We start from the raw sequence: 24,280 nt of genomic DNA, 5'->3' as shown, positions 1-24,280 counted from the left end.
CTGCTGAACTCAGCATCCAAGCTGTTCATAGCAGCAACAGATGTTTCTGCTTTTTAAGGTCTGTGGGAACCTCACTTAACTTTTTTTTAACTTCTTCCTTGTAGGAACAACTGCCAATACAGCTGAGATCCAAAAAGCTTGACCTCAGCTTTATGTTATTACTGGAAGGTATTGCGACTGGATATCCTATTGTCCATTCTCAAGTAATAAGCTGATAGCTATTAATGCTGTATTTGCTTTTTCACGCATAGTTTCTATGTGTTTGTTATTCAGCTACTTCCTGGCAATAAATAGGGAGACACATAATCACTGTTGACTTCAATGCAAGGGGGTCTGCTGTGAGATTCGTCTTGTTTTGAAAGCATTAGGCAAGCTTAGAAAAAAGCTCACTAGCAACTAAGAAAGCACATTCCCTTTGTCTTTTACCAGGTGATTGCTTAGAGCACTAATATGATATTAAATGAACCATTATATGGTATTAATGGTATATATGGTGTTAATATATGATATATACCAATATATGGAATTAAATGAACCATTTCAACACTATTCAGAATGTGTGACTCTGTCCTGAGTTCACAGACATAGATATTGCTGAAATACAAGTAGCGTGTGTTAAACTTGAGACTTTCTGAATGAGTGCATATATTCGAATTACTATTATTATTACCTTTTTTTTATTATTATTTTAAATAAATTAGGGCTTAAATCTGAGCCTGGCTTCATTCCCTGCATGTCAATAGTATCTGTTTTTGCCAAACAGAAGCTTGTTAGGCAGGGATTTTACTTTCAGGAAAAGGTGGGCTCTGTGCCATATTTCCACAGGTAGTTTCTGAGTGTGAATTAAAACAGCTTTAATTTCCAGCAGAAAGTCCTTAGAAGCATTCTTGGCAGCACCTGATCAGGAGAGGTGCCAAGTTCAAGCATCTCTTGGCCTCCCTACCCACATCCCGATGTTTTCAAGATGTCAAGGCTCTGTGGCAAGTCTCAGTGCTGCCTATTCTCTGAAAGAGAGGTGGACAAAGAGAGAGGGCAAAACTGTAGCTGTGCAGGGTATGAAACACGTCCCTACTTTTGCAGCATGAGCTCTGGCTTCCAACCTGCTCCACAATCACCATCAGCAGCTCGGAAAAGGAGCCAACTGGCTGCATCTTGTGCTCTGAGGTGGGAAGTGGGAACATTCCACGACTGTGTTGAACACGTGCAATTCCTGGAGGGCAGGATTGAGGAGGAGGGTGTTTGGGGCAGGCAGGGCCTGTCTGTTGTGGTGCAGCAAAGGAAAACTGATTGCTTCTCCCACAAGCAGTTTTGTCACTTGGATTGTTTCACCAACTGTTGTCACAAGCTCAATCTTCAATTTCGAAATTAAATGTTTTCCTGTTTGGGTGAAAAAGAAAATGTAGTTCTTTGTTTCTCTGTGCTGGGCTCCCAGCTTTCTGTGCAGCAACATTTCAGTTGAACCAGATATTTCAGGAGGCTGCTGGGGAAATGCATGCTGCTCTTGCTGTGCTGCCCAGGGCCGGTGCAGGCTTTGAGGTCTGCCAGCCCTAGTGTAAAATGCAGTGCTGGAGGGAGAGGAGGGAAGCAGTGCCCTATCATGGGAAATGCAAATCCCTCCAGCTTCCTGTTATTGCTGTTTGTTTGGAGATGGCTTAAGACTGAAAAATGAGGCTGATCTGGCAATGTTTGCTTGACTGAATTTTCTATGTGCTGGCCTGGTACCGTGGGATACCAGGATATGCCTGGTGTAGAGCACCCACAGGACAGCTGAGGAGACTGGATTTCACACATGTGATTCAACCGTAGCAAGGCGTACAATCCTCTGTCCTGGCCATGGCAGGGTGTAACATAAGTGTGACTGCTTGGACAATACCCCTCAACATGATTTGGTACTAATCCTCCTGCAGGATGGTACTCAGTGTGGAGCTGCCAGGAGGGATGCTATGAGCATCTTTCTCAGGTCCTCTTGCAGCCAGGTCTGTTCCTCCCCTTTATGGCATTAGCCAGTGTGGGTCTCCTTGAAAGAGCTCAAATGAAAGCTCTCTGCTCTCTACAGCCCAGGAATAATGTCATAAAGCTGCGTTGAATTTCAAAGGTTTCACAGAATTCAGAAACCTCCTCTCAACAGCTGTTCCTCCCAACCATCACGCTTTAAAAAAACCCAAAACAATTTATTTTTACTTTTAAATTCTGCTTCATGCCTAGACCTTGCCCTGGATCTCTGCTGCAGTTGCTGCTCAAGTCCCTACTTTCTGGTTTAGCCCCTGAGAGGTTTCACCCCTTCCAAGGTTAATTAATGAGGTTAAGTCTAAGATGGGGCCCACTTCAAAGTATGAAAGGATCAAAGTGTAAGCAGTCCCTTTGGTTTGTCTCTATAAAATCTGCCTTTCAGTCCATCTGCCCCCTGCTCAAGACAGAGACTTTCCTGGCCTTTACGTTGCATCTCAAGCTGCTAGTCTTGTAGCTTTTGCTCAGAGCTCTTGTAAACAGACTTGTTATTCAAAAGTGGCAAAGAAATGTTGAATAAAAGGAGATGGCAATAAAGTCCCAACTCATATGCATGAATGTAGCATTCTACATAAGGGTTATGGGATGACGCCAAGTGAATGGGCTTTCTGAAGTCTTACTAAAATAACTGTAAGGGAGAACCTTATTAAATGTCTCTTGTACGATATGCAATGGATATCCTTATAATAATACAAATTCTAATATGACACCTTGTCTGCTAATTCCTTGTTAGCTGTTCCATTGCTGAGTCTCAAACGCAAAGACTCCAGGCATTCTTACATTAATTAAAGCAATATTAAATAAACTACAGAAACCTTGTGACTTCATGTATGTATGCAATGGCTACACAGATTTATTTTTTTATATGTGTGAAAGCGTGGCTTATCTCCTGTGCAGCTGGGGAAGAACTGGAGAGGACAGCTTGTACTGGAAATTTTGCCATCACACAGTGACAGCAAAGACCTTGGGTCAAGTCCTGTCACTGGTGGCTGGTTGTGTGCATAAAACACCACTGTTTCAGTCGGCATAAGGAGGTTTTGCAGTCTGCCTTCAGATTAGTATAAGAACAGATATGATAAACAATAGGTATTCTATAAGTAGGTTTTAGAAGTGAATAGCTACTCGGTCTAAAGCTGGGATACGGGACAAGGAAGGCATTTTTAATAAAAGCAAGGATGAGACAAGACCTAAGACTCCAGTCTCCCACTGACAAGTTCTCTTTCTCTGGCCCAGGAAATATCAGTAGCTTGTGTTTTCAATACTGATACTTCAAATTTTTTTTTTTTCTTTTTTTATATCCGTACGTATGAACTGTTTGGCAAATTCAACATAAACTTAGGAATTGTTTCAGATGAGTTAAAACTACAGTTTTCAACGACAAAACAGCTCATCAAGGAAATACTTCTGCGTGTTCTGTGGGAAAATAGCAGAAAGATTTCTGTCCTCTGAAAGACTCCATCCTTTCTCCGTTGTCTTTTTCATCTCTGATAGTTTTGCAATTGACTCTAAAGTCACTGGCACCAGAAACAGGCCAAGTGTCTCTTTCTTCTATATGCTGGGTGTCCTAAACCCTTTCATATCTACATTTAGCAGTGAATTTTAATAGCCCGGCAGGATGAGAACATTTCTACCATGATTAGTAACTCCTCATAGTATTTTTATGGATATAAAATGTCACAAAAGCCACTGTACGTGTTGCAAGGATAGGTTAAGATGGCTGACTGCTCAACTTGTGGTGATCTCCCGCAGAGTTATGATAGCACACCCCTCTGTGGTATAAATCTGCTGGTCAAATGTTTCCTCTCTGCAATACAATAAACAGTGTAATTTACATTAAAGTAGCTGGTGATGAAATGTGTCTGAGTCACAGATGCCATGGGAGCAGTGTCTTGCTGTCATTTGCATGTAGCCTGGCTCCACCTCTGGCTGCAGGGCAGGACCTGCTCCAGCTTGCTTGCCTCAACAACCCTTCATGCAACAGGTATCCTTTCCTGTAACTGGTACTCAAAGTCTCTGTGGCAATACTAATAAGTGTCTCTGACAACTGGGCTATTTTAGGTTTGCTTGGCTTGACTGTGATGTTTTAAAAATTACTATTTATTTATTTTAAAACTTCGGTCTTTTGCACAATCCACTTGGAGAGTTAAGGCCACTCAGTTCCTACCACACCAGAGTAAACCTGCTGCTCTGATGAAATAGTTATTTTCCTCTTTATCCATTCTTTGCATGTTTTATGGTCTTGGTTTTTTTTTTCACTCACATTCTATTTCCAGTTATCTGGACAAATTGAAATTACATTTCACAATAAATGTTTATGGTGTTGACGTATGACTAAATGTTAGCACGTGATGAAAGATGTTTATTTGTAGCACCAGCAAAAATACTTTGGCATTGCTAAGAATAATTTAGGATGTACTGCCATCTAATGGCTTTGCTAACAATAGAGAAAACATAAGCTTGGCTTAGATTCAGAAAGAAAAATGAAAATATTTTCTGTTGCAATATGGAAAAGTGTATTTAAAATACATTGCTGAAGAGAAGATGTGCAGACTTGGCTCTTTTTTGACTGAGGTGCTGCAGTCTTTCACATCCCCCCTTTGTTCTGCCACAGGAGTCCATAAGTACAGGGACATATTTGTTTTTTACTGAAATGTAACTTGAAGAATTCTTGTGTCTGTGTTGTTAAACTTAATGGTGCTTCTTAAAACATGAGTTCAACAACACTTCTGCATTCTAGTTTTAGAGAGGTCTTCCTCTGGCTGTGGCTTTACCTCGTTTAGCAGTGAAAGGGAATAAGTGTGTGTCAGGACTATCTCTTGTCTTCTCTGGTGAAAACTTGCTCCAAAACAGCCTTTCTTGATGATACCAAATACCGTGATTTCTCCTGAGCATGGAAGCAATAACTGCTCACAGCAAGGCTTTGAATACTTCTACTGGTCAAACAGTTTTATTTTGCTGATGATTTAGCCATGTTGGAGCCTGAGGCTGGACAGCCACAAGCTGCTGGCCAGAGGCCACAAACCAGCGGGTGCATGGGGGACCCCACTGGGACCGTGCATAGGAAATCCAGCAGAGAGCGAGCCATGCTTCTGACTGTGCTTTGTATAGTGATGGGACGGTTGCTCCTGTAGCCAAACAGGAATGAAATTGTCTTCCCTCACCTCTGCAGCCCCTACTCCGACTCTGACTCTCACTGCACCTGTATCTGAAAGCCCAAACCTTCTTTGTGCCTGTCCCTGTGTGCCTGACCCGAGCTATGCTCTGGGTGCTGCTTTGCTGGTGAAACACCAAGCTGGGAGCCTCCAAGCGACACAGAAACCCTCTGTGTGTGGTTGGCTTTTGTACAAAGGGAGTACTTGGGGTAGAAGAAGCTGAGTGGTGCTCCAGAGTGTCTTTCCTCCAACTCTGCATCACCTAGGGAATGGCCTCACTTTTAGAATTGGTTCTTGATCAATTTAAACTGATTATCATCTGCTAAACCACCCCCTTGGAGCATCTGCCCAGCCAGTGTTGCAGTTTCTTAATCCTGTTCTATTCCCCTTGGTGACCACAGGAGGAATGGGAATGTTAACTTCTCCTTCCTGTTTTATTTTGTTAGCATCAGTCTTGTGTGCCTGTCTCACATCCAGGATGCATAAACTGAAGATGCTCTTAAAAACCTCACCTATTATGGTTCACATCTCAAGCTTAACTGAAGCAGGGGTGGGAAGTGTGTGACTGCTTAAAAATGCCATAGTTACAGAAATAACCATGTTTGAAGTGGCCCAACTGGATAAAATGTTCTAGCTATGAGGTTAAATTGCTTAATTCCCTTAAGATTTGAAGAGTTAAATTTGCATTCAAATTGTCTGACATAAGAATAAATAAAGTTGAATAAATATATTAACTGTTATCTTAAAATCCCACAACATTGTGCTTAAGTTACCTATGCATGATAATGGCCTCTGTGAGTGCAAATGAGTCAAATTAAAAGACTAAAGCTCTCATAAGCATACGAAGATTGTTCTGTTGACGTGCAATTGATTGCTTACTTTGTTAATGCTGTAGACCTTAATTGATCAGTGCTATGGACTTGTTTCTCTGGGGAAATGAAATCCCTCAAAGCCTTCAAAGAAGAAACTGCTGGCAGTGGAATTGTCATTCTGGAAATACGCACAAGGAAGTTATATATAGTAAAGAAAACTGTTCTCTGCCCTGTGTGTTGGGAAGGCACATACAGAAGGGTTATACTTCAGAAGGGAAGTTTTTCTCCTCTGCAGTAAGAGGACCAGTGCACAGGAAGTGCAGGCTGGGGCTTGTCAATTGAGCAAGGTTTCCAGTAAAGAGTGAGCTGCAACTACTCAGGCACAACCCCTAGCTACCAGCTTGCTTGCCTGAACCCTAGGCTGAACTCTAGGACAAGAGACTTCTGACGCACTGCACGTACATGTTTCTTCCCAGCTTCACCCAGCTTGCAGTTGGGTAATCCCAGCCTAGGATCACCCCTGTTCCTAATTGATTTGCACCCAAGGTCACTTTGACTTAGGCCCTGCATACCCGATGGTCACAGTGTTGTTAGAAGAGTGATTTATCCTCCTATACCCAAGTGAGCTCTCTACCCCAGTGTCAGATGGTGTGTGCCCAACTGGGAAATTCAATTTTTCACTCAGACGCTGAAATTCCATAAGGGATGAAGTTCTGTTAAATCTCATGTAACTTTGATCATTTTGAATAAAATGTCATTGCCAACAGGAGGTCAAAGGAAGTCATTTAAACTGATTGTTTGTAAAGGAAGCTATCAGCTAGGCTTTAATGTGTTTGGCCCAAGCTGAACTTTAAAAAAGGGTCTTAAATTGCTTTCAAGTTGGCCTTCCTGTGGGCTGACTCCTGCAAGCACAGTGCTGATGTTCAAATGTGTAACTGCTTTAACAATTAGTTTTTCAAAGTCTAGCCAAAAAGGTTTGTACACTCTAATAGCAGTTAGTGAGACAGTAAACTAATTCAGGAGGAAGAGTAGTGTTTTCTGCAAGGGGACTTTTCCAGTATTGAAGAGACAGGGAAACGTGGGATAAATAGCTTTCCTGTGCAGAGGTAAGTTAGTGGGAACTATTTTACAAGACTTCATCTCAAATAAAAAATCCGATGTCAGCTGGTAAAACCTGACCTTTCAACATCTTAGCAGCATATTTGTACCTAGCTTTAGCATTCATTGATTTGAATCAAATCCTAATTTAATCCAGTAGAATTAGCAACCCTATGTTTTCCTACCTGTGAATGCTGTTGCTCCCTTGGTGTATTTGCCTTGTTCTTCATACCAACCTGTGCCTTTCCTGGGGTGAGGAAAAAACCTCTCTTGCAATCAGGCTTAGTGCTCCTATTCACTTAAAGTCACTTTCTCACTCAACTGATCACATATGACAGTCATTGCAGACAACAGCCCTTTCTGAAGAAAGTGAACATTAAACATGCACATGGAAACCTCCGTACAGCAAAAGTCATCAAAACTTCTGCTTACAATGCTAAAATGCTTGGTTGTCAGCAGCCTCTCCTGGACCAACACACAGCCACTGGCTCTTCCCACATCCCGAGTGCTTGCTTCTCCCCCACAGAAATGACCTGTGCAGAAATGCCAGCAATGGTACAGGCACTTGCTAAATCTTACAGTACTGATGTTCTGAGCTGATGAATTAATTACAAGTGACTTTCTCACTCGATTGGTGTCCCAAACATACACCTCAGCAGTTCTTGGTATGGAGAGCACCTTTTCTCAGGCAGCTGGGTTAAAGCTAAGCTCAATCAGTTTAGCCTCTGCATCCCTTTAGAAAGAAATTTGTTTATCCACCTTGTCTTTTGCTCACCTTATCTTGACCATGTTCTTCACATTATCTGAGCTACCTGTGCACTATGGCTTGTGCCTGGAGTTTCTGTAACAGGGTCTTCACCTCTTCTTCCTATCTCCTCTATTTCCATCCCATTTTGCTTTTTGAGTGCTGTAGAAATCCATGTGTAACAAAATTAAGTTGTTGGCTTTTTCTCAACTGTTAGTTTCTGACAGCTGGTCCTTCACAGTGATGCACTAGTGAGGCTGGTCCGTAAAAATGTATGAATGCAAGGAAAAGATGAGGAGAACTTCTGCAAAACCTGGGATGCAGGGAGAGGCACTGCGAGAAAGACCTTGTGATTTTTGTCACTGGAGCCTTCCAGAAGTAGAAACAGCCACATCTTACAGCCAGAAAGTTAGCTGGGGCAGAAAGCTGGCAGAGCTTTGGTTCAGTTTTGGTCTTTGTCTGAAGCTGAGGGGCTGTGGATGCTGCTGAAAGAACAGGTATTCTCACTGCTGCAGCTTGAAGACTGCAGTGGTTTATGGTGATGGCTGAGAAAATGAAAAGGGGTTTGGGATGGAAAGCTGGGCCACTGGGATGCACTGGTTTGGACTGACTTGTGGGGAGAAGGAGGCCATTCCTATCTCTGCTTCCCAGCCACAAGCAGCTGCTTTGGAACACAGGAGGAGATGCTGTAGAGGAGATGCTGTAGAGGAGATGGTTTCCCCTCTGGTAGTTTCTTTGCCATGTGGCTGTGAACCAGCTTCCCTTACCAGCCTGACCAGATGCTCTCTTCCTTTAGGGCTCTCACAGCATGTGAGAGCAGATGACACCAGCATCTTTTTGGTAACCCCCAGCCCGTGTCTGAAGGGACAAAGGAAGGGATGACATTGCCACAGAGATTTTCATACATGGAGTCCCACAAGAGTAGGCAGGACTTGGAACATGTGTCTAAAGAAGTCACAGTTGTTTAACTGTGACACTTTCATAGAGTTGTGGAGAAAAAAAAAAAAAATCCACGATGTATTCAGTCCTAATTTATTGCTTTTGTCTCTGTTTCCAGATTTTTACTTACTGATGTGACAAAAAAAAAGACATTGAAGACACATGTATTTCACTCTGTTTACATGTCTTATTGTTCTCGCAGATGCTGAAATACCATGAGCAGTTTTTCACTGCCATTGTGCCCTGTTCCGTCAATGTGTTCAATCCTCATGCCGAAATTTTGCCGTGCTCGGGTTTGTTGCACCTCTTTTTCTCTGCTCTGGCTCTGCTGTCTGCAACTCAGTCAGATACGCACATCGCGGGCATTTGCATGGATCCAAATATTTTGAGCAAGAAAGTTTTGGGTTCTGTGGTTTTGTAATTTGCTTATGAATTAACACTGAAAAAATTTGCTGCAGTGTCAGTCTGGTTGTGTTCTTGTAAAGCAGTCCTACCACCAGGATAGGATGTTGTAGATCATTTATATTATTATGCAGTTCCACTTATAGCTTGGGATTTCTTCCTTTTTCTCTTATCCCTCCCTTCAGCCTTCTTGGCTTGGCTGACACCAGCTGAGGGTTTAGCATCTTGCTGGTGTGATGTTCCCCCTGACCCAGAGCCACAGGAGCAGGCAGCTCCCCAAAGCCTCCAGCTGGCAGCCGATGCTACTGAAAACGATCATCTCACACTTTCCCCTTCCCCTGCTCGCTCATGCCTTAGTTCAAAGTCTTAAAGTTTCAGAGCAACAAAATCCTGCAGTGTATTTCTTGAATGGTGCCAGCAGGATATACAGCAGTATTATATGTACTGTTTCATCACCATCACCAGAAATATACAATTTCATCGCCAGAGTGCATGTTTTGGAACTCAAAGTATTTCATGTCAAGAAAGGCATGATTGACACTCTCTATTTCAGTCATGAAGGGCTACCCGGAGTTTTGGCAGCATCTGGATGTTAGGTATACCATGGGCTTTATTAGCACAAGCTAGGGTTGCATGACACATGCTGAATGTCCACATTTTTTTATTGAGATTGGTAAAGACTGCAGTAAATTAGAAGCAACTGAAGAATAAAGATGTATGAACTAGTTTATCAGCATGTTGCACTATTAATGATTACCCACCCTTCATTACAGAGCAGCACGAGCATAGCTGGCATATCTAATCATTAGCCAAAAATATGTTTTCACTTCTGTTCAGACTGTATGGCTAATGGGACAAGGTCCTGTTATACTTTAACTGCATCCACTGTGGATGCCAACAGTCCCTGGGATGCTACACTGGGAAATTGTCGCTTCAGTTCCAAACCAGTGCTGTCATGGGCAAGAAGGCACTGATGCCAACACAAGTAGGAGGGTAGGAAATCTGGGATGGATGGATGGATGGATGGAGGGAGGGATGGATTGATGGATGGATGGATGGATGGATGGATGGATGGATGGATGGATGGATGGATGGAAAGACAAAGAGGAAAAAGGCATCGAGGAGAAGGCAGCAAGCCTGGGAAAAAAAAAGCCTTAGAAAGCAGGGTAATCTCATACAAACCACAAATCTAAGAGAAGCTGAGAGACTTCAGTGGCTGACAAGAGATATCGGAGAGATACTGCTCAAACATATCTTCTCTGTGGGAGGCAGTTGGCTGGCAATGGGACTTACTTCAGCCAATGGAATCAGGGAAAGTACTAAATAATCAGAGGAGCCTTTCTGATCTGCTCCTTGGCTGCTCCTCAGTACCAGCCTGGGGCCTGGGTGAGGATCTGGAGGGGTCCTTCATCAAAACAGGCAGAAGACACCAGGATAGCAAGGCCAGGCTGACACATCACTCGGTTTCTGTGCTATGCCTACTCACACCATGCCTGACAGCCTGTTTGCTTGTATGGGCTGCTTGGCTTGGAAACGCCTTATCCCTAGTGTAATATTTCATAAACATTCATTGAACCCCCTTTGCTCTTGTGGCAACTAGCCACCTAGATGTATTTAATCCAAAAATATGTGTTGTAGAGTATAAATAGCTCCAGCACACACTAGGAACATATTCCAAGGAAATACTTGGACTCAATGCCTGAAGGAAGAGTCAGTAAGGAAAGGCAGCTTCGTTCAGCTAAGTGCCAAGGTATGCACTGCTGATTTCCCCTGTTTGGTAGAAATGACTTACTGTCAGGATTGTTCCTTCATTTCCTCTTGTTTTTAATGACTGTTACTTTTTAGGCAGGAAAATAATTGACCTAATTTTGGTAAGTATTAGCCACAGAGTCATAATATAACAAGTCTCAATTTCTGGAGTATTGAAAGGACCCTCACCTGTTTGAGAAATCAAAATCAAACTAAATGTTGTTCAACAGATACTGTATATCTCTCCCTTATTTTTCTTTTCCTTGGCTGAAGCATGATGCTGGAAAAGCCATTATTTGATACATAGCAAACCAGAGAAGTACAATTTTCTGGCTGCAAAGGACCATTTGGAATTACGAGAACAAAGTGACTAAATTCTCCAACGTTTTGCTCCTTTCAGAGCTCTGCTGGAGATGCTGAACATTGTTAAGCCCTTAAATAGAGCTGACTGACTTCTTATTTTATCTTTTGTAAGCACTTGGATTCCTGTTATCAGTGTCCTAGGTCTTAAAGCCCTCGTTCTGTGTTGCCTTTGAAGACACCTGGAAGACATACATCACCAGGCACTCTCAGTATGCTGTGGGGTCCAATAGAGGGGGGCATGAAAAGACCGGGGCCCATGTCCTGGAAGATCTTGGCATGTCTAATACCTGCTGACTTCCCTGTCAATTTAGAGCTTTGGGGTTATGCACCTCACTGGCTCACCCACCAGCTGTAAGGAAGCAGGTACTTGAACCTCTCTCTGTTCCTGGGGCTGTACAGAGACCACTCCACGTATTCAATGTTGCTGGTGAGCCCCTCAGTGGATCTAATTGCTTTTATTTCACCGTGGTCACCCAAGCTGTGAGTATTACCACTGGAAAATCAGTGATCAGCGAGGGCAGCACTGGTAACATCAGGGCTGCTCTGCACAGCCTCCATGTCCGAAGAGCCTCAGGGGAAAAAGATGTCTGTTTTCATCTTTCATTCTCGATTATGTCCAGTGCAAATGTCTGCAAAAAGCAACACAGGAGGTACAGAAGCCATGCTCCAGAGTAGTTGCAAGCCCTTCACAGCTGCTGCTAAACTTCTGCAGGCTCTTGCTATGTCCCATTTGGACACTGGGCAGCGAAGGTCAGACAGGAGATCACGAGTTTTCAGTTTCCTGTGTTTTGACCTTGGAGGAGACACTCCCCAAGCTGCTATTGCATCTTCAGAGTGCAATGTGGATATGTGAATGGACAACAGGAACAGAACTGTGGGACTGTCTCCAGAAATGCCCTTCTCCTCCATTTAACCTAATGGTTGCTGTGAAGTTGTGCAATTGCTACAGGCAAGAAGGGGAGCAGAAGCCACATTGGCAAAAGGCAGCTTTGATGCTGGGGTGAGTGTATAAGAAGTTAAGAGTGATGAGTTTCAAAAGATCTGCTCGCAAGATACAAGGTGTGCAGGAGATCAAGCACTCTGTAATATTAAAGTACTTACAAAGGAGTAAATGTGAAAACAAATGTGTCTCAGATTCATTGGTGTAAAGTACCACATTTTCTTGCTGAGGCCTGTCGTCTTTCTAGTGATAGACAAGGATTAGGACACATCAAGCCTGAAGTTAAACCAGATGTAAATTGCTTGTTTAGGAGAGAAAGATCCTTCTCAGGATAAAATTCTGTATTTATCCTGACAATTAACACTTCAGCAAACGGACATCTGACTGTGGATTTTCCCATTTTCTGGCAGGAAAATTATCTTTCCCGTCATGCTCCATTTGCTCCCTGCCTGTGCTCGACAAACTGTGAAGTCTCACACGTCCATCACTGATCACTTACAGTCAGCACTTTGCAAGCTCAAAAGAATAGATTTTATATTTTTTTCCCCTATCACTGATTTTTACACCCTACAAGTGTCCCATGCCACTGCTTTAAACTTCGTCTTTGGATGTCCACTCTAGGAATCAGCTCAGAAGAATCAGCTTTCGAGACAGGCACTAAAAGATTGAAGTATTTTTGTATACTCTTTGCACAGCCATCAGCAGAATTACACAGCATTCACTGCTGATCAAGAAGGGACGTCTGGAGATTCATTTTCCTGCAATGAATGTGCCAGAGCCTATTCCTGAGTAATTTATCGTTGATTTGTCAGTCAGTCCACATGGAAAACAGTCTTTTATCTCTGACACAACCAGCATGGCATTAATGGGAAGGGACTCCTTAACTGAGACATTTTAAAAACACTTGCCTTTTGACCCCTTTCTTTGAGATGTGATTGAATGTGTGGAGTGTTTTTGCAAGGAGTGCAGAGTAAATAAGCAGTGAGTGAGCTGTCACAAGCTGTGGAGTGAAGGTCGTAGTCTTCTTTTTTTCACTTGTGTTTTGCCAGATCAACTTCAATGAAATGGGTGACTGGTCTAAATTGAGCCCATTTCTGTGATGAGTTACATGTGTTGCACCAAAGGGGGGAGTGAAGCTCCAGTAAAAGCTGCCTCACTTAGAAGGAAATTGGAGGGGAAAAGAAGTATCAGTGCTAATAAGGTGACAAAAACACCTTATGAGATGGAAAGCATGAAACGTATTGTTATTTCCATGGCAGGGAAAACTGCACTGCCAGTGTAAAGCTGCTGTTTCTGCTATCATGCCAGTTTGATTTTCAGCTTAAATAACCTGCCTGAGTCTGTGACTGGAGAGGTTTTGTTTGAGTAAATTCGCTTCACCCACTTATAAATTACATGGAAGTTAGAACATTCCTTTGTCAGTAGATTTAGACATAAGGGTCAGGGAGGGTGGGTGGGAGCGCATGCACATGTGTGTGTCCTTGCTTTTCCAGGGAGAACAGGTACAGTTAGCACCCCATGAGAGGCAGATTTCAAAGTTTGTGGCATACCCACACATCTCTCAAGCCTCCTTGTACCTGGCTTTGACCATAATTATATGAACAAGAATTCTGAGCTCTACAACAGGGCTCGAAAACTTCGGACTTTCCATTCAGTCCCATCCATGTTAATGCATCCGCCACTGAAGAGTGCCCATATCTCTGCAAGAACTTGAGCCAAAGAGAACACAGCTGGGGCAGATGCCACAGCAGGGGCACATGTACAGGGTCTCCAGCCTGCATTTGCTTTGGCGCAGGCTTCAAGTATTGCCATAAGCAGAGCTGTGTGAGGGCTGCTTTGCTTCCCCCTTGTCACAGAGTGTCTTCCTCAGCTTCCCTGCGTAGCTTCAAATATGTGCAGCGCTTTAAAGCAATGCTGAGGAGAGCTATGGAAAAGAAGCTTTTCCACAGGTGTAACCGCAGCTACCTGAGCTGCCTTGGGCTCTGTCAAGCTGTAGCTGCAAACCTGCTGTACAGTGAGATAGTTTTGCTCAGATATAAGGCTTCAGGAGGCTTCAGGTGCAGCAGATACCTGAACTACTGTGACTTGCTGTGGATGGGTCCATAACAGAGAAATTTTGGTTTAACGGAAGAAAACAGTGAAATGAGCATTGCAGTGTGCAGCACTCCTCAAAGACATCCGCATCATGATTTGTTATTTATTCTATAGCATGAAATACCTATTTATATACAGAACAGTCATATTTTACACTTTAAAAGATACGTATTTTGTATTTTGATACTGTCATCAGGGTCAAATTTCACCCTCAGATAAATACCTTAGACTTTACATAAGCAAACCTGGCCAAAGGTATGAAAGAAGAGATTAGGTCATGTTGTAGACAGTGTGCTGAGGTTCAGAGATTAGGACCTACATGCTTAGAGGTATTTAGACTGTGGAAAGTCTGGGTCTACGTCATTTACTCAAGGTCATGCAAGGGGTTTGAGAGAGAGGAAGTAGTTGAAAGCATTTTCGCTGCTGTTTTGCTTGCTTATATGCATGGAAATTGCATACATGTGTGTGCATGTTGAAAACCAGATTTTTGGACAGTTGCTTCATCCATTCTTTTCTGATGTCTTCCCCATATGTGGCTTGATGCCTTACTGGAACATCCTTCCTAGCCTTTGCAGACCATTGACTAAAACTTTGTTCTGTGAGCAGCATTTCATATTCCAAAACAAAGGCTTGTTGATTAACTATATGTAATTAAAAACAAACAAACAAAGCACTCTTTAGCTGTAAATTTTCAGTTAACCTTTTCAGACCTTTCACTCAAGTCTGCTCTTGCTCAAGCTTTTATGTCTGTCTCTGGAGTTTTTGGTGGGCAGTTTTCAAAGACGACCCCTCCACCTTGCTGGGGATCCATTGTGATAAAAGGTGAAGGGTGTGTGTTAGAGTCTTGCCACGTATGAGCTATCTTGGTGGCATGCACATGCAGCAACCCTGTGTGTTGCACTTCCTTTGGCAGCAACTTGCATGCTAAAATAGGGCTCCCAGAGTTTTTTACATGAAAGGATCACCTAATGTGTTTGGGAAAAAAGGGAATACTTCCTGGGACCATCTTCCTTTGTGCTGTCATCATGATGTGTGTTTGCAAACAAAAAAATTAGTGCTCTAATTTTGGTTCAATTTAGATGTAGTTTCTCACCTCTTCTGTTTCTGTATATGTGAGAACTGTGCAGGTATTTGTGTGTGTATGGTTAAAAAGTGATTTTTTGGTCAGTGACCTTCAAAACCTTCATTACCACCCAGGGCTTCTGGAGCTCAGCACTGCTATGGGATATCACCACAGGAGCAATTGCTACTTCAGGTGGAAAACCTCATAAACCTCAGAAGCACAGGAACTTCATTCTAACTATTACAATGCCTGGGTAACTGGGATCTGTTTATCTTGCTGTCTGTACATCTAGAGTGATGGCCCAAGCCTTGTCAAAGGAGCCAGGACTGACTGGAAGCACATATGCACCTCAGGGAAGGATGGTGTTTGATAGCTGGGATGCCATGGAAGATTTCACATTCTTCAGCTCTAATCTCTTATAACAAAATGGGACTCAAACCTAACCCTCAAGAAAACAAGCCAGCTGTGGTAAGTGTCATGCCATATCCCATGTATCCATCAGTATTTGGTTTTGGTGGATTAGAGCTCTCATTTACCTATTTTCTGCTCAGTCAGCACTGCTATTGTTTTAGCTGATATTTTCAAAAGGTGTTTATTTTTGCTGTTAATCTAAGATAAGCGCCGTAATTGTCTGTGAAATGGAGAAGCACTCTGGGGCAATCTTTCTGTAGCTGTGATGTTCTCTGGAGGCAATGCCTGATGGTCACTGTTGCGTGTTTTCCAAGGTGCTTTTTTCCATGTCTATTTTAAAAACAGTTGCATCGCATTCCAGCTACCTCTGTCCATCATTAACATGTTTTACTAAAAATGCCTCTGATGGAAAGCACAGACTTTTTGTCTCCTAGATGGATTAAGGGAAGTAGTGGTGTTTGTGATGAGAAGTATCAACTCTCTGCCTCAGTATTTTTATTTAATGTACGATTTGTGGCATATTTGGGCTCCAGATGTAAGGTAACACCTTGTACCTACTAAGCAAAGTAAGTAAAATATTTTAACTTTCGCGGTTTCCCATCTTTTCAAGATACACCAGGATCACTAGAGCAAAGAGATAAGCGTAACTGCCTTTCCCCTTCTTCTCGTTGTCCTCTGCTCTTTGCCACCCAAATATAACTGAGTGCGGCTGTGACCATGCTACTGCCTTCTCAGCACCCATGTACCTGTTTCCTGCTCTGAAAGATGTTCTGCTGGCTGCTTTACCATCCTCTTTTAGGATGCAATACAGGTTTCAACCTGGGAAGACCTCAGCTCCTGCTGCAAGGTTCCCTGACATTCCTTCAGCTCCTTTCTCTTCTCTGGTTTTCCTCTGCTTCTTCCTCTTTTTCTTTCTGTCCTTTCTCCCTCTTTCTTACCATCCCAGACTTGCTCCTGGTGGACCCATGGATCATCTCTGACATCTTTCACTCTTTGCCTTTGCTCTGCCTGTTTATCCCTTGCTTCATGCAGCCTTTTACAGACCAGGCTACTCAGAATCCCACCTCTCTCAAGGGAGATAGATGTAATTATTCAGGAGATCTCTTTGGTTTTAATCTCTGCTGTCTGATTCTGGCTTTTTTCTAAGACGGGACACTGGTCTAGATGCCTCCTGGAGTTGAAACTGTGTGGGAAATCCCTACATTGCATGGGGGAGTGTTTAGCAGTTGAGCTTGGAATGTTCAATATTCCTTGGAAGTACAGGTCTGACTCTATACAGGTTCAGTCTGGGCATTCACCTGGAAGGGAAACTAGTTCAGGAATGACCAGCACAAGACCTTTCAAAGCTGTGGTATCCCAGGACCAAGATGTTCTTTAAAACCTCTGTTTTCTGTTTGTTTACACCTTCAGTCCTGCTCTGACCTCCCCCGGTCATGTCTATGAGGACAGCTGGGGATTTGGTGGAATTGCCACCAAGGCACTTGATGCAAACACAATGCTGCAGTGGGATTAAGACTATTTACAATAACTGGTTACTTGTTTTTTAATTGAAGCAGATGGAAAATGCGCTGATGAAAATGTTGTTTGTAAATGGATTAAGAGAAATCACAGGGCATAACTCCAGTCAAACATCTGAGAAAAAGAACAAACAAAAAAACCCAACACCCTCACCCCCCAAAACCATGATGGGCATAGTACTTTGGAAGGTGAGGACAGGAATTAGAGCAAATTAATCTTCTGTGTTCAGGATCACAATTAAACTTTCAAACTTCTCTGTGCATTTGTGCTGAGACTCATAGAACACCTCAGTTGGAGGTCCATGAGTAGTATGGTGGTATAATAACTGCTCAAGATTCTTGTGAGCTCTTCCTGGACACAGATGACCTCACTGTGTTTCTAAAAAGAGGCAGGGATGCCCTGTACACCACTCTCTTCTTTTTCGGCAGTGTGCAGAGGTGGTGCCTTTCCACTATGGAAATGGGCTTCTGAAAGACCCTCTTTGGAGGCAGTGATCAAAGTTCACCTCTGAGCTATTTCAATTACCAGCAAAATCCAGAAAAGAAACTTGAATTTGTATTATTAATCTAACAACATTATTATGAATGAACTGCAGGAAACAATGCATCTTCCTATATAAACAGTGTAAATAAAACTTCTGATAAAGCACTTTACTACACTGAATTCCTCACTCTTCTTTGAGAGCATTCCAAAATTTAGTGTGCAGCTTAATCAACTTCATACATGCTTTGAGTTGGACAAGTCAAAACCAACATGACCCTGCACAAGGGAAAGCTTCCCTCACACAAGAAATCACATTCAGCTTATTTACTATATATGAAAACAGTCCCAGATCATTCCTTCCCTGAGGCAACAAGATCATTTCAGTGTTTCCTTAACCACCGTCAGCCTTCAACACTTCCCAGGAAGCAAGACTTGCTGTCGGTATGGCCTTGGCTGCATGGTCATTAAAGCTGAGGTGAAGCTGTTGAGGCAAAATGACAAGCCCCTCAACTTTAATGTTTGCAGCTGTAATAGAGTCACCAATTGTAAAGTATGGGGCTGTTTAACCTCTTTTTATCTCTCTTTTGTATCAATTATTGATCTCACTTTTGTATATAAAGCTTTGGGCCCTACTTTGGCAAAGAGTTGAGTACAGGATTACCTCCACCTGCAGGTTAGTGTGTTTAAATTAACAAGGCTGTTTGCATGAGTTAAATAAATACATGTGTAAGCTGACACAATATTTTTAATTAAAACGATAGCGCATTGTGTTGATACAGTGCTATGTGGGTGGCAGGCATTAAAGAAAAGGCAGAGAGTAGAGTTAAGCAATTCAGGTAGTGAATCAGATCTGCATTCAATGGGAGAAGTTCTGGGTAAGAAATAACTTTTTGGGAGCGTTCTTATGTCAGGCCTATATAGAGTACCTCTTAAAATCAGAGTCCTTCCACAGTCGTGACAGTTGGATCAGGGCTGAAAATCATTCAAAGGATTCTGGCTCTGTGCTCGGGTATGATTCAGTTTCTGTAAAACCTTCAGCTTTTCAGAGGGACTGGGACCACTTCTGGGATGTGGCAAATTAAATCCTTTATTATCTACAGACAGACATGGCAGGGGTTACAGCAGCGCAAATCTCCCCTCGTTTCAGACCTTGTCACTGGATACTTTCTACTTGGGGCAGGAGGGTAAAGAAGATGATGCGGAGACAGATGTCTCCTGAGTGCTTGGGTCCAAGTACCCAGGTCCTGCTTTTGTTCCTGTTATCTTTGAATCAGGAGCAGCTGTCTGAGCAATACAAGGGCTTAGCCCTGCAAGAAACATCCACAGCTTTCTCTGGCATCAAGACAGCAAATCCTGCCTTTACTTACTTATTATTTGTACAAAGGAAAAGCAGTAATTACAATGGAATAAACATCTGAAACATCCTCTCAACAGTGAAAACAAAACAACCAGGGGGGAAAATCTGCTGTGCAGACCCCCTTTGCTTTAACTAAACAGAGGAATGGAGAGAATACACAATGGCACCTTGAGCAGAGAAATACCTTGGAGTTGAAAGTTAACAGCACACGACAGACCATGGTGACAGCAGATGCTGAGCAAGTCAGGGGAAACTTCTGACAAGTCCCAGAATTTCTCAAGTAAGAAAGAGTCCGTCTATCGTGAGCTGCCTTCTGGGTGCTGGACAGCATACCAAAGGGATTAACACTTAATCATAGCTGATTCATCTGTGGGGATCTGCAATATTTATGTATTTGTTTATTTTTCTATTCAGGTCTTTCTGTTGCAGATGGGAAACTGAGGTACAGAATAGTCAAGTGGCTTGTTCAAATGTTGCCTGTGGCAAGGCAGAAAACAGAAGGAGGGTTGCTGAAGTCTTCTTACATCCTATGATTACTTCTATGCTGTTTTAACAGAGGAGGTACAATTTGTTACTTGCATATCCCTGACCTTTCTGTCTGGAATAATACATGAGTACAGTCTGTTGCTCATGTTTCCCTGATTTTTCTGTTTGTGAAATAAGACCATTTATACTACAGGTGAAAGTGCTTGTAAGGCTGATTTGCACACCCTCATTACCCTGGAGCCCTTCATACTTGTCGGAAGTTCTGTGGTGATCAAAGACAATGCAACAGCCAAACACTTTGCAAAGACAACGTGGTTTTGCAGGTTTGCTCCTCTGTTCCTGGGCGGTTTAACCGTGAAAACAGGATATAGTATAACGGGTCAGACCTGATGCACTACTTTATCCAGGTCTATTGTCGTTAACTTCATTTTTATGAATGGTGGGGAAGTGGCAGCCATACACAAGGATAAACAGCTGTCACAGCAGAGATGCTTTGAACTGTTCCGTTCCTTTGGGAGAGAGATTTGAGATAAAGCCGAATCTGGAAAGCATCAGCGGTGATGCACCCAGGAGGCGCAGATCAACCCCACAGTTTTGGACCTCTCCACCTCTTTTTGCCCTGGGGCGGGCACCCCCGATTTCCTCGTGGTCCCTGCGGCCGGGAGGGCACCGCCGAGGTTTGATATCTCCTTACCCCCGCTGCACATCTGCCGCGATCCGTCCACATCTGGGCGCCGCGGCCCCTCCTTGCCCCGCCCCGCCACGGGGCCGCATCTGCCGGCACATCTGGGCTGGCGCGGCCCCTCCCCGCGGGCACATCTGTCGGCCGCGGGGGGCGGCCCTCCGCCGGGGCGGGAGGAGCGGCGGGTCGGCGCAGCCCCGCCGCCGGCCGGGGCGGGCAGAGCCGGCGCGGCGCGCAGGGGAGAGGCGGCCCGATGGGGCGGCCGGCCGGCAGCCTGGCCCCGCTCCGGCTGCTGCTGCTCCTGGCGCTGGGGCACGCCTGGACCTACCGGGAGGAGCCACAGGACGGCGACAGGTGGGTATCCCCAGCCGCGGACCCCCGCGCTTCCGATCCTGCTCTTTTCCCCCCATCCATCACCTTTTCCTTTTTTTTTTTTTTTTTTTTTTTCATTTTAATAACCCGACTCCCTGCCTTGCAGGGAGGTTTGCTCCGAAAACAAAATCGCCACCACCCGGTACCCCTGCCTGAAACCCACGGGCGAGCTTACCACCTGCTTCAGGTGAGCGAAGCGGCCGCGGAGGGCGAGGGTGCAACGGGGAAGCCGCTAGGTACACGCGTGGCCATGGATCGGGAGATCGGGGCACACGTGTGGCCGTCACCAGGGGATCGGAACAGACGTGTGGCTACGGACCGGGGGATCGGGATACATGCGTGGCAATGGACCAGGGGGTCGAGACAAACGCGTGGCCGTCACCGGGGGATCGGGGCACACACGTGGCAGCGGACCCGGGCTCGCTGCCCGCGGGGAAGGCGCCGCATCACCCCAGGGGAGGGCAGGGTGTTGATGTAGGTAGCAGGGACAGGAGCTGTGGCATCTGTTTGTCTGCCCTCTGCTCTGTGCTAACAGCCCCAGGCACTGCTGCAACCCTCCATGCGCTGGGGTACCGGTAACTTGGTCACATCCCTCTGATGTCCAGCATCTCCCCTAACAAGTCCTGCTGTCGCCCCAGTGAAAGGTTGTAGTAACTCGCTGCATATGTCACCTCAAAGACATGGCTGGAGAGGATGTGTGTGGTTCTGATTGCGGTATCCTGGCTATCAGTCACTGATACAGTAAGAGAAGCTTCCTCTGACCTAGATGCCTAGGAGTGCCTTGGAGCTATAGCTGCATCAGTTGCAGGATAAACAGTGAGATCAATGGGATATATGCCACCAGAAAGACATTTACTTTCAGGTAGATGAATCATTCTCTCAGAATGCGTAAGTTCTTCAGCCACCAGCTCTGGGGGAGACTTAGGCAGAGGCCTCCCGAATTAAGCAAGATGAATCCAACCATCAGTTTTCATTTTTGAGCTGTGCATTTGAGAAACATCATCTGTTTCTCAGAAGAATTTTTAAACTGTTATAATGATGACAACTGACCTGAACAGTTGACAGTAGATGTACTTTTGGAGAAATACACACAACATATGAGCACACACACATCCCTTTGCAGATGTCCCCTTATTAGTCCCATCCTCACAGATGAGGCGTTTCATTTATGAAAGCTGCCTCTTGTGGGGAACTCTGTGGAGGTGCCTGTGCTCTCTCTGCCTTGTGTGTGTATGCCCGCATGTGGCAGGGAGCCACTTAGATACCAAAAATACGATAACGCACATTAACGCCTGCGAAAAGTGTCACAGAGATCATCCATTTCTTCCCAGAGTGCTTTCTGTTTGGCATAAGTACCAGAGAGCTGCAGACACATGATGCAGCAATGTTGTCCCTCACTCATATACTTAGAGCTGGTTCATGCCTTCTGGCAGCCACAGTCAGCTAGGAAGTTGTCATGCTGCTGCCCAGTTCTCAGCAGCAGTAGCATCCTTATGAACCCTGGGAAGGGCTCTGTGGGGACTGGAGACCACCCTTCCCTGCCTCGCTTACCTTCTCTCTCCTCTCCCTGTGAAGGTGAGGCAATGCTTGCTTATGAGCAGCATGCAGCAGCATGCAGCACTTTCTGAAGAGACGCAGTGTGTAGGTTTTGCAGGGAAGGAGAGCACTTGGTTAGACATGCAGCACATCTCTGGTTTTGGAGCAAAGCACTGGGGTGAACAAGGTTGTGCTTTTTTCCTTTACTGAAGGAAAAAGCCATAGTAGGAGCTGCATAAAGCAGTGTGCACATGACTGTCCTGCTAGTTACTGCATGTTCCCAAATCCATCTGAGCAAATTGGGTCTGCTTTGTGTGTAATGGATAAGGACTTCACAGCCTCCACTGGCTGCTGCAGGCCACCGTGCAAAGAAAACAGGACTCTGTCCAGCTGCCAAGTCCCACTTGTACTTTCTTTCATCCTTGCTGAGGTATTTCTGACCTTTGGGCTCTTGTTCTGCTGAGCTTTCCCTCCCCCTTGCAGCTCTCCCTCTGCACAACCCCAAGAGTTATTCACCATCCCAAACCAGCACAGACTGTGAATGAGCATTTCCAAATCACTGCACTGCACTCTAGGTTGGTTTGGTTCATGTTTTCAAATCTTTTCTGTATCTATGAACACTGGCCTGACTTGCCTTAACAAAGAAAAAGAAAATCCATTTCTATCTAATCATATGTTTTCCAGGTTTAACCTTTAGGGTCAAGTGAGGAGGGCTCCATCCCTCACACTGAGCTATCTTTTGTAATATCCATCTCTGAAATGGAGGCAAGCAATTCAGCAGAGCAGCTCTGCATGGAGGACATACCTGTCCTGATGTGTGTAGCTGTTCCTGCATTTGAGGTATGCCACTCTCTATCTATTTAAGGGTTGGACTTCATGAGCTTAAAGGTCTTTTCCAGCCTAGCTGATTCTATGATTCTATGATCCTATGATCATGGACCAGCAGCATCACCCATGAACCTTAGTGAAAGAGCAGCATTCCCGTTGCTCCTGGTCTCGAGGTGTGCTTCCAGATGGTGTGTAGGATTAACCTTGGTGGAACACATTTTAATTTAAGATTCATTAACATGTTGAGGTTGAGGATGTTAACAAGATGACAGGAAACTTGCAAGTGTTGACTAATCCTGTGGTGCCTTGAGGTGTGTTTTGTTTTGTAGGACATTCAGATACATTGGGATTCAGTCTTCACATCAGAAATAACTGCAAACATGTAAAACACTTCAGCTGAGTAGAAATTCAGCTGTGGTTTTAGGGATCTTTGAGTCCAGGTTTCTAAGAAACTTGATTTTGGTGTTCTAATACAGATCCTTACAAAATCTCATATTTTATCTTCCTTTACAGTTTTTTCACAGTATTTCATAATGACAATAGTTGTGAATAATATAGTCATTTATATACATTGTTAGAGGTAGTTTAAAAGGCTAGTTAATGTCAGGTGCTATTTACTATTAGCATACAGACCTGATTTGTTTTCTAGGTCTAAGTACCTTTTGTGTAGAAGTTAAACAAACTAACACAACATGTCAAGCATAAGGCAATATGCACCACTAGTAATGATCTGCTGTGCAATTAGTTAAATAAAAAAATATATACCTTTGAAGTCAGATGTCAAAATTCCTGAGCAAAATTAGTTTTCCAAAGAGTAAATTCTTGACTGAAAGCACTTTCATCCTTTTATTCCTCCTGATGGAATTTTTCATGAAAATCAGCATGTTTGCAGAACACTTTAATAAAAATAGCATCTTTTCATCACAAAAAATATTTCTTGAAAATGATTTTTAACCAGATTTACTCATGAATAAAGATAAGCCAAATGGAGAGCCAAGCCAGAAGTGGGGCCAAGCACCAAGAATACATTGGCATTTTTCCCTGTGATCATAGCAACCTTGTACACAATTAGATGCCTTTTGCCTTTCTGAATCTGCGCAGTCTGGCCCTTGGCTTAGTTTGATTTGTATTTTTTTAGATGTTTTCTATATTTATTTTCATAAGAATACAGAGGAACAGATGCAAAAAAAGCAGTTGATGCTTATACAATATCTTTTCAGTGCAAATTTCATTTGAACTTTTG

General features: G+C 43.8%; 1 protein-coding gene across 1 annotated transcript in view; it reads left to right on the top strand.

The window, feature by feature from the left end:
• Window positions 1-20,469: 20,469 nt before the first annotated feature.
• The window catches only part of CCBE1 (collagen and calcium binding EGF domains 1), a 97,977-nt gene continuing 94,166 nt past the window's right edge, over window positions 20,470-24,280 (top strand). Inside the window, exons 1-2 of the mRNA XM_080637619.1 lie at window positions 20,470-20,655; window positions 20,780-20,860. Coding sequence (XP_080493745.1) covers window positions 20,555-20,655; window positions 20,780-20,860 — 182 coding nt within the window. The 5' untranslated portion in view covers window positions 20,470-20,554. The remainder of the gene's footprint in view (window positions 20,656-20,779; window positions 20,861-24,280) is intronic.

This window comes from Psittacula echo (assembly GCF_963264785.1).
Source record: "Psittacula echo genome assembly, chromosome: Z".
NCBI lineage: Eukaryota > Metazoa > Chordata > Aves > Psittaciformes > Psittacidae > Psittacula > Psittacula echo.
This window is presented reverse-complemented; position numbering and strand designations above follow the sequence as displayed.